Source organism: Podarcis vaucheri (genome assembly GCF_965113315.1).
Source record: "Podarcis vaucheri genome assembly, chromosome: 3".
NCBI classification, from domain to species: Eukaryota; Metazoa; Chordata; class Lepidosauria; order Squamata; family Lacertidae; genus Podarcis; species Podarcis vaucheri.
Window position 1 is genome coordinate 68,148,747 of NC_138761.1, and position 15,428 is coordinate 68,164,174.

Below are 15,428 nucleotides of genomic sequence, written 5' to 3' on the forward strand. Positions count from 1 at the left end.
GGGAAGCCGGGGAAGGAATGGCGGGCGGGAGGAGGGAGCCCGGGACAGGGGGCTGCAGCGCTTAGACCCCCAGGAAGTGTCTCCTTCCTTTCTTCTCCTTAAGGAGAGCCCGTCAATTATATATACGTGCTAGAAAAGCGACCGCAGCCTGCGCCACGGGATTAAGGTGAGGATGTTTGCAATAAAAATTCCTTTCTATAACACTCCTTTTTTCCACCGCGGAGTGGAAGAGAATGTGTAGCATTCCGCTACTCTACATGCATCCTTGTCATCAGCTGCATGCAGCGCTTTGAAATGCGATTCCAAGCAACGTGCATTTAGTTCGCATGTAGGAATCGGCGCCATAGAAATCAGTGCGACTTCTTATGATAAATACAGTATGCTGCAGAGGTAGATGGTTTGGAGGCACAAATAGGCAAGCGGCTACAAAGCCTGAAAACTTAATACAGCGGCTGTCAGAGGCGCACGCGCAATACGTGTGGATCAAGGCGAAAGCTAGGAATCCAGCTTAGAAAATGAGCGCCTGCTGTTTTACACAGGCTTATCATAAACTAGTTACCTGGTGAACATGCATTTAGCTACATGCTAATTTTCTAGAAATCTGAGGACTTGCACCCATCATAAAATGTTTGCTGCTATTCATGTACAATGAATTTGCACTGCAGGAGTGCTGGAACCTTTTTACTAGAGTTATAGAAACACGAATAGCTAAGCTGACGTTGGTCTGTTTCCATTTTCTACCTATTAAAGTAGGGGTTTTGAAGACTGCACTCACAAGCCTTTACAGAAATTGTTTTTATATACCTGGTGCTATCTTATATCAAGTGGAACATATTCTGTAGTTAAAAACCTACAGAAACCTCAAATAGAATCTTGTATGTGCTTTCCACCTTAAAAAATGCACAGCTGTAGAAGGAATCACCACCCCTTTGTGACAATTAATAAGGTGACTGTACTCTGGTTAACTGTGACTTCTATCAAGGAAGGTGCTACAAAGAGGTCAACAAGGCGATACATCGTAATTATTAGCATGCTACAGAGGTGACAATTCAAATTTCACTCACAGAAAAGAGGAACTCTACAAGATAAGCATATATTTAAATATAATGTTAGCTTTTCCAAGGGCACATTGATCCAGACCAAGCAATCAATACCTTTGGTGTTACCTTGAGCAAATGCACATAATTGTTTCACTTGAATATATCTAGCATGTAGGAAAGTTGGTGCAATCCTGTGCACATTGGTAACACCATTGACTATAAAGGGACCTGCTTCCAAATGACATGTATTGAGTCTGTAACCTATGTGTATATAAACTTGGGAGTAAGTGAGGAGAAAAGCAGAAGTGGGATGGTTAGAACAAACTGGGTTATGCCCACCTGAAATTTGAGGAGGTTATAGGTCTGTCTGAAAAGTGGAATGGCACCCACCACATCCTACTCCACTGGACCCATGCTCTATTTAACTTGGTGAGATTTCAATATAAACATGCATAGAATTATGTCTAAGTAACCAAACTTGTATAAAGGATAGTACAGGGTTGGCCTACTGTTTTATCTTTCAGGTCATGCAACTATACAGTGAAAACGGGTGCAACAGGCTGGGTATGATCTGAATTGCTATTACGAATAGAAGGCAAGTAGAGCACTATTAAGGGATGTGGGTTAAACCATTGAGCCTAGGACTTGCCAATCAGAAGGTTGGCAGTTCGAACCCCCGCAATGGGGTGAGCTCCCGTTGCTCGGTCCCTTGCTCCTACCCACCTAGCAGTTTGAAAGCACATCAAAGTGCAAGTAGATAAATAGGTACCGCTCCGGCGGGAAGGTAAACGGCATTTCCGTGCGCTGCTCTGGTTTCGCCAGAAGTGGCTTAGTCATGCTGGCCACATGACCTGGAAGCTGTACGCCAGCTCTCTCGGCCAATAAAGTGAGATGAGCGCCACAACCCCAGAGTCGGCCACGACTGGACCTAATGGTCAGGGGTCCCTTTACCTTTAGAGCACTATTTATGACAAGCAGATGCCTTGTGGTAACTTAGACTTAATGTGTAAAAACTACTCTTTAAGATGCTCTAAGGCTTGTTTTTTGTTGTATCAGACTAACATGCCTACTCCTTTGAATATATATGTGCTGTTTTACTACCAATATTAATTGATGCCTTTATATACCACAAAAATATTGATACAGCACAGTGGTACCTTGGTTTACGAACTTAATCCGTTACGGAAGTCCATTCTTAAACCAAAGCGTTCTTAAACCAAGGCGTGCTTTCCCATAGCAGCAGGGGACTCAATTTACAAATGGAGTCAACAGGAAGTGGAACATGTTCTGCTCCTAAGGCAAAGTTCACAAACCAAAACACCTACTTCCAGGTTTGCAGCATTCTTAATCCAAGTTGTTCATAAACTAAGCTGTTCTTAAACCAAGGTACTACTGTATACGAATTGGCTAAAATAAATGTGTGTGTTTGTTGGTATCCACAGCTGCAATTTCAGAGCTCTGCTTTTTTGTTATTTCACAGCCTCAATACATGGAAGCAAAATGCAGAGTACCAAAGCTGTAAGAACTGATCTTAGCTTTGTGGGAGAACTGGCAAGAGACTGGCAGAGCCGGTCAGAGGTTCATGCTGATTATCAGAGACGGAACCCCTTCAGCAGCAACAAGCCAGTAACTCGGCGTACTGAGAGAGGAGATCCCACCTATGGGAGGCCCCCCGAAGGCTCCAAAACAGAACGAAGAGGAAAGGATGCCCACACACACATAGGCAAGGAAGTGGAAGAATTATGCTTGGTCATAAGTAGTGTTGGAGAGAGAGGGCAAGATGGACAAGTAAGAATAACATTTAAACAGCTCTTTGACAGATATGTAACTATATCCAACAAAGTAGTAGGTGTCCTACTGAGGGCAAGGAAGCACGGCCGCGTTGATTTTGAAGGCGAAATGCTTTGGCAAGGAAAAGATGATGATGTAGTTATCACCTTACTTGAATGAGATGGTTGGATAAGCATGATTGCATTTGGCAACTCCTTTAAAAGCCTTAATCAACAATGTCGGCTGGCCAGGATGTGATGAAGAAAATGCTATCTGGTGGAAACAGGTTAAAAACAAAAATGAAGTAGAAGTTATGCATATTTTACTTGTGTCCATTCACTTTTACATGTGTGAAAATTAAAAAAGAAAATGGAAAGGAGGTGGGGTTATGGGAGAAATGTCTTCAGCAATTCCACCCACCATTGAATACAGTGTTTTGAATATACACGGTTTTGGCTTTAGGTGTGATCCCTGCGCAAGTTGCAGGCTTACGGTACCTGTCATGTTTTTTCCCTCCATGGTCATTGCCTATACAAGGGCAATGTGATAAGGGCTTATTATAAGACAACAGAGTGATAACTCTTCTGAGTGTACATGAACTGGAAATCTGTTTGGCTGCAAAGTGGATGTATTTCACACGAGTCATGGCACTGGAAATGTAGATGCTAAAAAATGGAAGTGATGTGAACACATTAAAAATATTTAGCATTTTCTTGAGGTAAGTGTTGTTGTACCACCACTGATATTCTAAAAGTATTTCTTACTTTCCAGTTAGCAACATTTTCCACTCCAAAATGGATGTTTTTAACATTACAAACTTTGGAAAAGTAGATGAGTAACTATTTTAAGAGTAGCTAGTTTCAAATTCATGCAGAAAAGCTACTTCTTAAAAGTTTGATTTTAGAAATGGTCTATAAACATTCAAATGAGTTTGGCAAAATGTTTTAAGATTATAACTAACGTTACGTTGTTTGACTAGATGGCAGGCTTATCATACATAGAGTTCCTGAGATGTTGAAATATAAAGGTGCCAGTTCACAAACAATATTCTCAAATTCAGATACAATAACATTCAAGAGGTTCATCTCTACACGTTGATTTTTATTAGCTTCTTTTTCAAACAGTATTAAGGTTGCTGTTATGTTTCCAATGGTACATAAACTCACAATCACAACTGCTTTTCATACATAACACATTTCAACATGGTATAAATACAACTACTACTCCACTAAAGGAAGACATTTGTTGATTATTTTAACCAACAGTAGTTAGAATCCAGACTCAAGTATCAAAACGAATACATGCCAACAAATACAAGGATTAAAATGCTAAAGCCATAAAGGAACATAAAGGGTTCTTGTATTTTGGCATACTTTGAACACTACGATGTAAAACTGTGCTAAATAATTGGATGTTGCTTTAGTAATGCAGTAGGTACCAGAATGCACAATTTCGGCAAGTGCTTGTTCAAGTTAATTTTTCAGTAAGAAATCCAATTAGATTTGAAATGTGCTTTAGAAGCCATTTCATGCCAAGTCTTAAAAGCAACTGCAATCTTGACATTAAGGCTGTGGAGGTAGACTAAGAACAAGATAATTTTTGTTGGAAGAGACGACTTAGCTAATGTTGTGGCCATGTAAGGTGGACAAGCAGTGTGCTATATAAGCAACTCCGATGCCTCTACTGATGGGCACTTGGATGAAGGCTTTAGGTAGTCAAAATGGGACATCTGTGAATAATGTATATCCCTCTAAAATTTGATAAACAGATTTGGATAATCTACCCTTAAGAATGGGTTTAGTGCTTTATGTTTGATTTTAAAGAAAACAGAACCAGGCGATATTCATGAATTCACATACTAATAAACTCTTTGTTGTAAGATGTTCTGGGTACTTAACTATTGTATAAATACTAATAAATAACCATTCCAAGGTCTGTCTGCATAGTGGTAGTTTCCCACAGTAGGCAATGCCTCCCAACATGCTTAATATTTCCCAAATATCCAAAGTTATAGTTATGGTTCCAAGTTTAGTTTCAGCATAAGCCTCTTATACTTCGTATATCGGATACCTTTCACTAGTAACAAAGTAAAAAGAAACCATTGCTCTGTGTAAACTTGCACTGCAATTCACCTTCTAGCTATTCTTAATTACATGCATTTAACTGGTTACAATTGTTTACAGTGGTCCACATTCAAACAATCTTATCCTAGACCAACATACTAATGGTGTGATGTCTCACATTATAAGTACAGATGGAAGACATACTCTGGTCACAATGGCTTGTTAAGAGCTCTTGCTGTGCATACAGTCATGTACATGTGTGCGGTAAGTGATTTAGCACCAAGACATCATAGCTATCACTAGCATTGCAATGCCAAAAATGTCACTAATGTGTTGTATAGGCACAAACCTCTTGCATTGTTTAGACAAAGAACAGTCAAACCCAGAGGCATATATTAAACTTTAATTATATCTTTTTTTACAAGATCAGTATTTTCTTTCAGAGAAGGATAGGTATTTTTACTTTCCGATTGGTAGATATGGATGTTCTAGAAAGTGCTCAGTTTTTTCAGGTATTTGCCTGAGACATGTATTGTACAACGCTCTTTAACAATGAGTTCAACCACTGTATAGCAGCAGATTCAAGTGCCATTTTTCACACACCTGGCATATTAACAATTACATCCAACCCTATAATCAGCAGTCACAGTTCACAGAGATGTGTGATCTGGAACAAGTGCTTTTCAGATAGTAGCACTTTCAGCCTTCAGACGTTCCAAGAGTTGCTCAGCCTGTTAAAGAGATGTTTATGTTGCATGTTAATATTTCCCAGAGATTACTTGCTGCCCCCTTGAAACTGGGGAGATAAGTAACAGAAACCACTGAGCAGTAGTACCATTCCCTCACTGCCAGCCTAGATGCAAAAGCATCTGTCGTAACAACTTTCAGGAAGGCCATTTTAGAAGGGGGGGCGGGCGCGAAGCATCATTTACAAAGGGCCCATGCAAGGCCATTTTCCTGGGGTGTCTTCTATTACAATGAAGAAAATATGAAAGATGGCTTCTAAGTTAGTTAAAATCTAGACATCATTAACAGTTGTTAAGAAGTTGACAGGACTATTTCAAACTGAGTTAATTCAATATCAGACAGTAAACAGTAAGGCTGAGAGTTACAAAAAGAGGAGAAACAGTGCAAGTTTTTCAAAAGGAGTAGTCGGGGGTCAGGCACAGTGCCTTGGAAATGGAATAATGGCAGCACCTCATGCCTTTTGACTGCAAAATGGTAACATCTTAGAATTCACCGGCACAAGAAGTAGAAAAGGGAGCCACCAAGTTTTGCACTGGTGGTGTCCAGTTCTTTCTTTGCAGCGGAAGGGAAATGGGGATCAACAAACTAACTGGAATACTTACTGTTATAAACCAGTACGAATTGATTCTGTAAACCATTCGGGACAAGAATCCCAACTGACTAGCTGGAGCTAGGACATGAAGATGTAAATGGGCTATTGAGCAGAACGGAGGCCAGTGAAAACCCATCCTTGAGAAATGGAGGAGAAAAAGAATCAGTTACCAACTACTTAGTGTTCTTTTGAGTGAAGCATGTGAAAGCTCTTAAGGACTTAAAACAGTAAGCAGGTCTGTGCATCGCACTAATGCAAAATTCTAAGACCTCCAGCTATTATTTCATACAACATAACCAAATTACAGTGGTGCCCTGCAAGATGAATGCCTCGCAAGACGGAAAACTCGCTAGACGAAAGAGTTTTCCGTTTTGGAGGTGCTTCGCAAAACGAATTTCCTATGGGCTTGCTTTGCAAGACGGCAATGTCTTGTGAGTTCCTGCTGGGTTTTTCCCCTCCCCCCTTTTTCTAAGCCACTAAGCCGCTTATCAGCTGATCCGATCAGCAGATAAGCCGCTAATCCGCTAATGGGCTTGCTTCGCAAGATGAAAAAACCGCTAGACGAAGAGAATCACAGAACGGATTCTTTTCGTCTTGCGAGGCACCACTGTACATGCACTTTCCTTATGTATTATGCAGCTCTATTATAATGAACATTACCATATACTTCCCTTTCTAGAAACATACCTTATGTCATTCAAGTCATTAAATTTATTCCGCTGAAGGACAGTCTTTCCGACTGCCATCATTCTTTCCACTGTCAGATCAGGGAGAAAAGAATAAAATCAGATTTCATAGAATAGAATCATAGAATCATAGAGTTGGAAGAGACCACAAGGACCATCGAGTCCAACCCCCTGCCAAGCAGGAAACACCATCAGAGCACTCCTGACATATGGTTGTCAAGCCTCTGCTTAAAGACCTCCAAAGAAGGAGACTCCACCACACTCCTTGGCAGCAAATTCCACTGTCAAACAGCTCTTACTGTCAGGAAGTTCTTCCTAATGTTTAGGTGGAATCTTCTTTCTTATAGTTTGGATCCATTGCTCCGTGTCCGCTTCTCTGGAGCAGCAGAAAACAACCTTTCTCCCTCCTCTATGTGACATCCTTTTATATATTTGAACATGGCTATCATATCACCCCTTAACCTCGTCTTCTCCAGATTTAAAGCTTATTAGATTTCCGATGCATTATATTCTTACCAGCTTAGTCCTAAACTGAAACTAATGCAAACTCTGTTGATTTCAGTAGAATTTATTCCAAAGTAAGCCTGGCTAACTTAATAATGGGCCTCTCTTTTTAGCTATAAAGAAGCATACATATTATGTACAAATTTTAACATTTATTCTTAGTGATAATGTAACCTACAAAAACATAGGCCAAAGCAGGCTGAACCACAAGGGATCTGTAAAGGGCAGATAACCATATGGTGAAAATACCCACAACAGGTTATGCAAGTTGAAGCAGCTCCTCTTTTCCTTCTCAACCTTCACCTTTTCTTGCTTTTCTACCCAGGTCTAACCTTACTGACAATGAAGACTGCTCCCCACAAATTTGCCCAATGCAGGTTTAAGAACTGGGCAATTTTCTGTGTTTTGTACACTACTTGGTTCACTACTGGTGCTATGCACACAACAAGTGTGATGGACAGCCAGTCTTCAGGCATCCTTTCTGACTAGTTCCAATATACTATGCCTAGGATTTGCTTATACCAAGAAAACTGTTTTGAAGAACATATTCATGGGGGGAAACAGGAGTCTTCGGCTCCACATAGCCATATGCTGCTGGCATGTAAGGAAGAGTAATGGCTCCCGAATTAAGTTCAATCCAAGCGGAGCTGCAAATATGCTGGATCCCCAGTGCAAAACCATGCAAGTTGAGTAAGCATTCAGACAGAACTTAGCATCCCAAAAAGGTCTCAGCTTCCATTAAAAACCACACATGGTCATTTTATACGCGGCAAGGCTTAAATGTGGGTGGTCCGTGTCCTGTGAAATCCCCACAGCAATGGGTGTGGGTGGATGGTACAGGGTATCAGTCAGGAGTCATCAGGGAGTGGGACATCAAATATATAGAGTTGAAATGGCATGTGGGTAGGTCAAAGCTACCCAGAGAATCTATGACAGAAACTCTGTTTAAGACCCATATCTGACAGGATCCACTCCAATGCTTTGTCGGTGGCCACCCTAGAAGTAGTTTCATGGAAGAGACACTTTCAAAATGGGATGGAAGATGGCAGACATGTCTCCTTGTCAATCCCCCAAAGTGAATGCTAGCAAGTTGCCACAGCTACCGCCTTCTACCTCTTGGTAAGCAACAGGGTGGGGCAGGTGTATGTGTGTGCTGGGAAACCCAGCCAGATGGGCGGGGTATAAATAATAAATTGTTATTACTTGCAGTACAGATGGGATCCAAGGGCTCCAGTAGCTGAGATCCATTCTAACTGCTAATTATATAGACCCTTGTTTTGCAGCTAATTGCATTCAACAATAACGCACTGTTGTCGTTATGTTTTATTCATTTACTTTCAGTTCCAGTATTCTGAGTGCTCGGTCCAGACTTACCTAATGGTATATGCTCACTCTTTAGAGTCTTGCAATTTCCTATATGGTTTTTTGGCACCACTAAATAATGATGTGGAGCTCCAGGCCTGATATCTCTGAAGCACACCAAGTCTTCATGCTAAAAAATAAAGAGAAGAAAAGCTTGATAATAGCAGGTCGTGTAAGAAACAGTTTTGCAGGTACCCATCTGAGATAGCCATGCATGTCAGTAAGTAAAGCTAGCAAGCTAGTACCAACCGACAATATTAATTGTGCAAGTGGCTTCAGCCTTTCAGATGATCAGTCTGAACTATGAGATAACAGTAGAAGAATTCAGATGTATCTTCCCCTTAAGCATACAAAGAACGTTTGTCCCAGTCCCCAATTTCCGACACCTATGTAATATCTGTTCTCATACAGACTGATGGATATAACTTAAGTAACACTGGAGCCCTTATTTGTTAGACCACTTTGTAGGCCAATATTTGTAAACCATGCAGCAACACCTAGTAACATTTCAAAGGCTATATTTTAGTCCCATCAGAGCCATGTTCCAGCACTATCAGCCAATCCCACTCATTTATTTTTCTTTCCATAAATGCCACTATCCATTAACCCTGGTTAGGTAGGCAGGGAGAAAAGTTGGGGGGAGGGGAACCTGACTAGCATATAGCTGCAACAAGAGATGTATGTATGAGGGAAACACAATTAGGATGATGTGTGAAAAGCAAAGGATGAAAGGATGAGGTAATGGGAGAGAAGCAGAAGTGTGTTAGCACTTAAAGGACTGAGATAAATGAATCATGTTTTCACCCTCAAATTTCTAGCACATTGGGGGTTAGAACGTTCTTTTTGCTTAAGAAGCACATATATTTTATTGATGTCATTATATAAACAATAATCTATGTTATATTAAGGTTACTGATCCTGGTATTTATGAGGATAAGTGGTGTGCAAACATTAAGAATAAATCCACAACTGAATGTGGGTTGGGGCTGAAAACCAGAGGCCATGCTTCTTTTCACTATCACAATTTATTTGTATATTTAATAAGCTTTCATAGAAAAAGCTTCCTGGGCAGTTTTCCAAGAGAAATCATGCAGCCATAAATTACCTAGCACAATATAAAACGATGAACAGCCTAAAACCCATAGAACAAACAGCACCAAGCTTCAAATCCATACAGTAACTCTTTTATTTTCAATCACGGAGTAAGCACGCAAGACCTGGTGATGAAAACCGGCTTTAAAGGTTTCTCACCTAAGTCTATCAATGACTATAAGCCGTAAAACCTCAATGGAACCTCCAGCTCCAGTGGCAGTTGCCAAGAAAGAGGAGGCCAAGGAGCGAGTGTGGGGCTCCCCGCTTCCATGCCCTGCAAGGGGAAAGAGGGGGTTGGTTGCCCACCGTGGGAAACGGGCTGAGCGGGGCTAGAACTTGAAGGGAAGGCGGGGGCGAGCAAGCGGCCTTGCAGCTGTTGCCGGACTACAACTCCCATCGTCCCTGGCTCCTGGCCACGCTGGGAGGGGCTGATGGGAGTTGGAGTCCATTCGCCCATCCCTAGCACTAGATGCGCCTCCAGCCCGAGCCTGAGCTCTTCTTCGCGGCTCGGCTGCAGCCTTTGGACGTGAGGATGTGAAGCACCCGCCCGGCTCCCTTCTGCTCGCTGCGCCTCACCTCGCAAGGCAGCAGCTCCGTGCCCGCCTCCTCTCCGTGCGTGATCCGGCAGAAAACGCACTTGCCGTCGTAGGCAGCGCCGCTGCCGCCTCCAGCGCCCTCTCCGCCAGCCGCGCCAGCCTCTCCGCCGCCGGGACTGGGCTCCGCCGCCGGAGACGAGCCCGAGCTGCCTCCTTCCTCGCCGGCCATCGGGATCCTTCTCTCGGGCGGCCTTTGGCCGGGGAAACGGGGCGGAGCGGTCCTCGGGAGACGGGCCCGCCCAGTGGCTCCAGCGACTCCGCCCTTTGCCGGCCCCGGGTGCGCGCAGGCGGAGCGCAGGCTGCGGCGCGGCGCGGAGGGCGGTCCGCTCGCCTTGGCCCCGCCCTGGGCTCCGGGACGTCGCCGCCGCCGCGACGCAGAGATGTACACCGGGGCGGGCTTGGAAGGCGAGGGCGAGGAGTTTGCGCCCGATCCAGAAGTGCGCAAGAAACCAGGTGCAGGCAGCAGTGGAAGGAGTGGTGTCGCATGATCAGAGCAACAAGAGAGGGGGATGATTTGGGCATCAGTAGATTGGCTAGACGGGAAGCAACGGAAGAGCAGAGAACGGAATATTTCAGTAGTCTAAGCAAGAGGTAGTCAGGGTGTGGTGGACCAGAGTTTTTGCCTAGTAGTGCACAGAGAGGAAGGGCCATAATCCTGCAGTACTGTAAAGGGGAAAGTAACATGTCTAGGGACTGGGCGCGAGAGGCAAAAGAGAAAGGGGCGAAACCCTGTGCCTGCCCAACAGAATGAGCAGGTAACATTGCCATGGATTGGGCAAATGAGCAAAAAGAGAACGAACAAAAGACAAGCTCTCTTTGTTTACTGTTGCATTTCTACCCCGTTCTCTTTCTTCGTCACCAGAATTAAACCAAAATTGCTATGAGTGGAAAAGGAGATTAAGACCCCAGTTCCCCTGCCTACTTGGAAATAAATCCCATTAAACTCTGTTGAATTCGTTTCTTAATAAATGGGTCATAGGACTGCACTTCACAGTGTGGAAGGGCTGCTTACCTTGCAAGATGTTGAATACGAATCCTATGTGTGGAGGGTACACAGGATTCCTTCATTTCCAATGGCTTTGGATTCATTAAGCATCTTCACTAGTGAGTAGGGCAGACACACAGGGGACAAGGTGAAAATAATCATATATGCAGATAGGTTGGATGTGATATAGAGCACTGCCACTTGGACACACAGCATCCAAGCTACAATGTTTTTCCGAAGAGAGTTTCAAAGTGGTTCAGAGTTCAGCGCGAGGAATGTGTAATCCCTTTGTCATTTGTACCAGCTACTCTCTTGCCTACTATTACACATTGCCAAATTCCAGAACTAGTGCCTTCTTGCTCCAGATGTAGCAAATGCCCACTGTGTCACTAGCAGTTTGATAAAGGCAATTTCTGGGGAAATCCAACATTTAGAAGTTTGAGTGGAAACGTCAATAATTATCCCTCTGAAGTATTATAGATCAAATATGGGAAGCTAGCCTTTAGTGCTCCTAGCTCTGTCACCTTTGACTATTAAGTCTGGAGTGGGGAGAGAAATTTCACGTCAAACATATGAATGCATAAATTCCTTTATTGAAAATGTTGCGATAGCACTGCATTACATATATTAAATATCCATAGTTTTCTGAAGGGTCACAGAATCTTGAGAGGACAACACTGTTTCGAATATAGAACACAAACTTTAGATATGCTCTGACAAGTACAATATAATGAAATGAACTGTGTATAACAGTAGTGAAATACGTCCATTATTTTTTAAAAAACCCTTTTGCTTACAACCTGCAAGTGTCTCGTCCTTGTTAAAACCGTCTTTCAAGGTTCCCTGGAATGTCTCCAAAGTATTATGCTAATATGTAATGGTGAAAATCTGTCAGAGTAGAACTGATGGTAAGAAGAGTGAAAAGTGTAGGCTGCAGGTGTTAACAAAATGCCCTAAAGCGGTTTTGTACATGAAGGCTATTACTTCTGTGTAGAGAATTATGTGCCTACCACATGTGATGTTTTCTATCTGCAGCAAGCCCAAATTGTTAGTGTGCAGCACTACGCACGCCAAAGCAGACATGTGTGTGTCTGCCCCATGTCACTTGTGTACGGAGTTTCCTACACAGAAGCAATATATATGTGAAGGAAATTACTCTTTGTAATCTGGATCAGGTTGAGCAGGCCATATAGCACAAGATGGATGGTCCTAGTTATTTTCAAGTCATTTGGAAGCAATGCCATCATGAGCAGGGGAAGACCTTCTTAATATGTAAGGATGCAGCCTAGGTTGACACAGGTGGCCTTGTGAAGGCATCCTAAAGGGTGACAAGCATAGTGTATTGACCGATACTTTTTCAGGAGCATAGGAAGTACCGTTTGGTTTTTTAAAAAAATACCCCTTCTCTCATGTTGACTTTTTTTGCTTTTTTAAAAGGCTTATCAAGGGCTCCCAAAAGTTAAGAGAATGTCAGCATTTCAGGAAGGAATAGCACTGTCTTTTCATATCTTCCTTTTCCTAACAAAATATTTTTTAGAAGTGGCAAATAACCAAAAATGGTTTCCAGTTTCAATTAACTGGCAGCACTTAGTCTTTCTTACTGAATTTGGGCCCAGTGCTCTCAAGTACTGCTTCATTACGCCATTAAGAATAATAATAAGCGGGGGGGGGGGGGGGAGTGACTGCTTAAAAAGCAGAATGCAACCACAGGGTTCAACTCTTATTCAAGAAAGAGAACATTTTCCAAGAAAAAAGAAGAAGGGCAAAGCTAGTCTGGCATGACACTTATAGTTTCTCTAACAAAGAGTTTCAAATAATTTATAGGGCACAGTTTAAGAATCTGTTTTTTGCCCCATAACAATGCCACTGTTTCAAAAGGTATTTCTTTATTGTTAAGCCTCTTAAAAAGAGGATCTGTCTCCAGCACGCGACCAGAAAGCTGTGTTTGATAATGGAAACTGACAATGCACCGCTTTCCAACAATCCAAAGTAATGTGTTCTGCCCAAAAACAAGATTCCTAAAATAATAAGAACAAAGCAACAACGAAGTCTTTTACAAAAATTAAAAAAACCAGCAAAGTATAAAAAATACCTAAGAAATGAAATGATTCATCACCACCACTTAAGACATTTACTTCAGTCAATAAATCTTCCTAGCAAATTTTGAAATTAAAATATTAAAAGAAAAAACATGCCTACATTTCATAAAAATGTACTATACAAACAATAAATACTTTCCTTTAAAAATGCTCCCTTTAAGTGCTGTATACTGATTTGAAAGACTAACCCCCTTTCTCATGGAAACCATCACTATACGCAGTAGAATTTGCTAACCCAACTTTTACTTCTTTTTGGTTTTCATGTAAGCAGAATAAAAATACACATGGAATGTACTATACAGGTCTATGTTTTTCCACCAGTATTCTTTCACAGTTACAAAAAATAATGAGACTGCTTTAAACAAACTTGTATATCGCAAATGCCTTCCATAAACATCTTGCATCCATGCTGTAAGATCACCGGCAGGGCAGAAATACGACATAAACGAGGTCATTTTTAAAAATGCAATTAAGTCTTTCCACTTTTTGACCTAAAATCTTCTTGTGCAGTCAGGCTGTGACCAGATTTCATGGGCAGGAGAAGCATGTTCTATTGTGAGGCAGTCTACATTCCAATATTCAACATCCACTGAGTCCTCAGTAAACTTTTTAAGGCAGCATGTACATCACTCAAATGTCCATACTTCCACATCTTGTATGACAAAGTCTTCTTTTTTGGATAAGATATCATTATTGAATGTGCTGCAACAATTGCTCCGACCATGATATAAATCAGCATCTAGCCATAAACCAAACCTGGCACTGCAAGGAGAAGAAAATTAGCTGAAAACTTTGTTTTATTCAGTTTTGATTTATTAAAAATGATGACACAAGTTGCCCAATTTAACTTTCTGTTTCTTTCAGCTAGAGGGTTAAACATTTGCTTGGCCTTCTTCCCATGAAGTCAACACGACTTAAAAACCTTTGGTTGAATCCTGTCTGCCGGTTTTTGCCCCGAAGCAGACAGGAGAGGATTGTTGCTTTTTTAAAAAAGGAACATGGCAACATAGCCTTTTTCCAGATACAGTCATACCTCGGGTTGCGAACGTGATCAGTGCAGGAGGCACGTCCACAACCCACAGCGCCGCGTCTGCGCACGCGCGTGAGGCAATTCGCTGCTTCTGCGCATGCGTAAAGCACGATTTAGTGCTTCTGCACATGTGCCGAAACCCGGAAGTAACCCGTTCCGGTACTTCCAGGTTCGGTGCGGTCCGTAACCCAAAAACGCGCAACCAGCAGCATTCGCAACCCAAGGTATGACTATATATGGAACCTGGATATAGGCTTCTGCACATGTGTGCATGGTTCTTCTGACCTCAATGGACTGGGGCAAAAACTCATGTGGTTCTTTTATTTACTGTCCTGGATTATTTAACTGAAATAAATACCGTATTTTTCGCTCCATAGGACGCACCGGACCATAGGACACACTGGACCATAGCAGGGGGAGAACAGGAAAAAAACATTCTCCCCCTTTCTACTCAGCGCCCCTTCAGCGAAGCGGCAGGAGAAACGGAGTCCCTTCCATTTCTCCTGCCGCTTCGCTGAAGGGGCGCTGTGCAGAGAGGGAAAACTGTGCAGCGCCTCTCCAGCGAAGCAAAGCCTGGAGAGCAAGAGGGATCAGTGTGCACCGACCCCTCTCGCTCTCCAGGCTTCAGGCAGCTATCCGCAAGCCTTCGGAGCGCAGCGGGAAGCCTTCGGAGCACAAGGGGGGAAAGTGCGTCTTATAGAGCAAAAAATACGGTAATTAAAGGCTGCAATTCAGTGAGAGAGCACCTGCTTTGAATGCAGAAAGTTCTGGGTTCAACCCCCGGCATCTCTAGGTGAAGCTGGGAGAGACCCACCGGAAACCCTGGAGAGCTGCTGCCAATCTGTGCAGACAATACTGAACC

The 15,428-nt window shown here is 42.6% G+C and overlaps 2 protein-coding genes and 1 long non-coding RNA gene across 5 annotated transcripts in view; 1 reads left to right on the forward strand and 2 right to left on the reverse strand.

The window, feature by feature from the left end:
- Positions 1-7: 7 nt before the first annotated feature.
- Positions 8-3,527, forward strand: LOC309528600. Its single transcript, XR_014217828.1, has 2 exons — positions 8-166; positions 2,483-3,527. It is a non-coding gene; the product is annotated as an uncharacterized lncRNA (long non-coding RNA).
- A 363-nt stretch (positions 3,528-3,890) lies between these two features.
- HINT3 (histidine triad nucleotide binding protein 3) lies at positions 3,891-10,726 on the reverse strand. Its single transcript, XM_082216193.1, has 5 exons — positions 10,433-10,726; positions 8,777-8,894; positions 6,900-6,969; positions 6,223-6,349; positions 3,891-5,604 (listed from the first exon to the last, which is right to left on the reverse strand). Exons 1-5 carry the CDS (start codon positions 10,619-10,621, stop codon positions 5,557-5,559), a joined length of 552 nt encoding a protein of 183 aa, XP_082072319.1. The 5' UTR covers positions 10,622-10,726; the 3' UTR covers positions 3,891-5,556.
- A 1,284-nt stretch (positions 10,727-12,010) lies between these two features.
- NCOA7 (nuclear receptor coactivator 7) overlaps positions 12,011-15,428 on the reverse strand; it is a 71,661-nt gene continuing 68,243 nt past the window's right edge. For all 3 annotated transcript variants that reach the window (XM_082216071.1, XM_082216070.1, XM_082216072.1), the window contains one exon: positions 12,011-14,298. In XM_082216071.1, the coding sequence (XP_082072197.1) occupies positions 14,163-14,298 (136 nt within the window). In that variant the 3' untranslated portion in view covers positions 12,011-14,162. The remainder of the gene's footprint in view (positions 14,299-15,428) is intronic.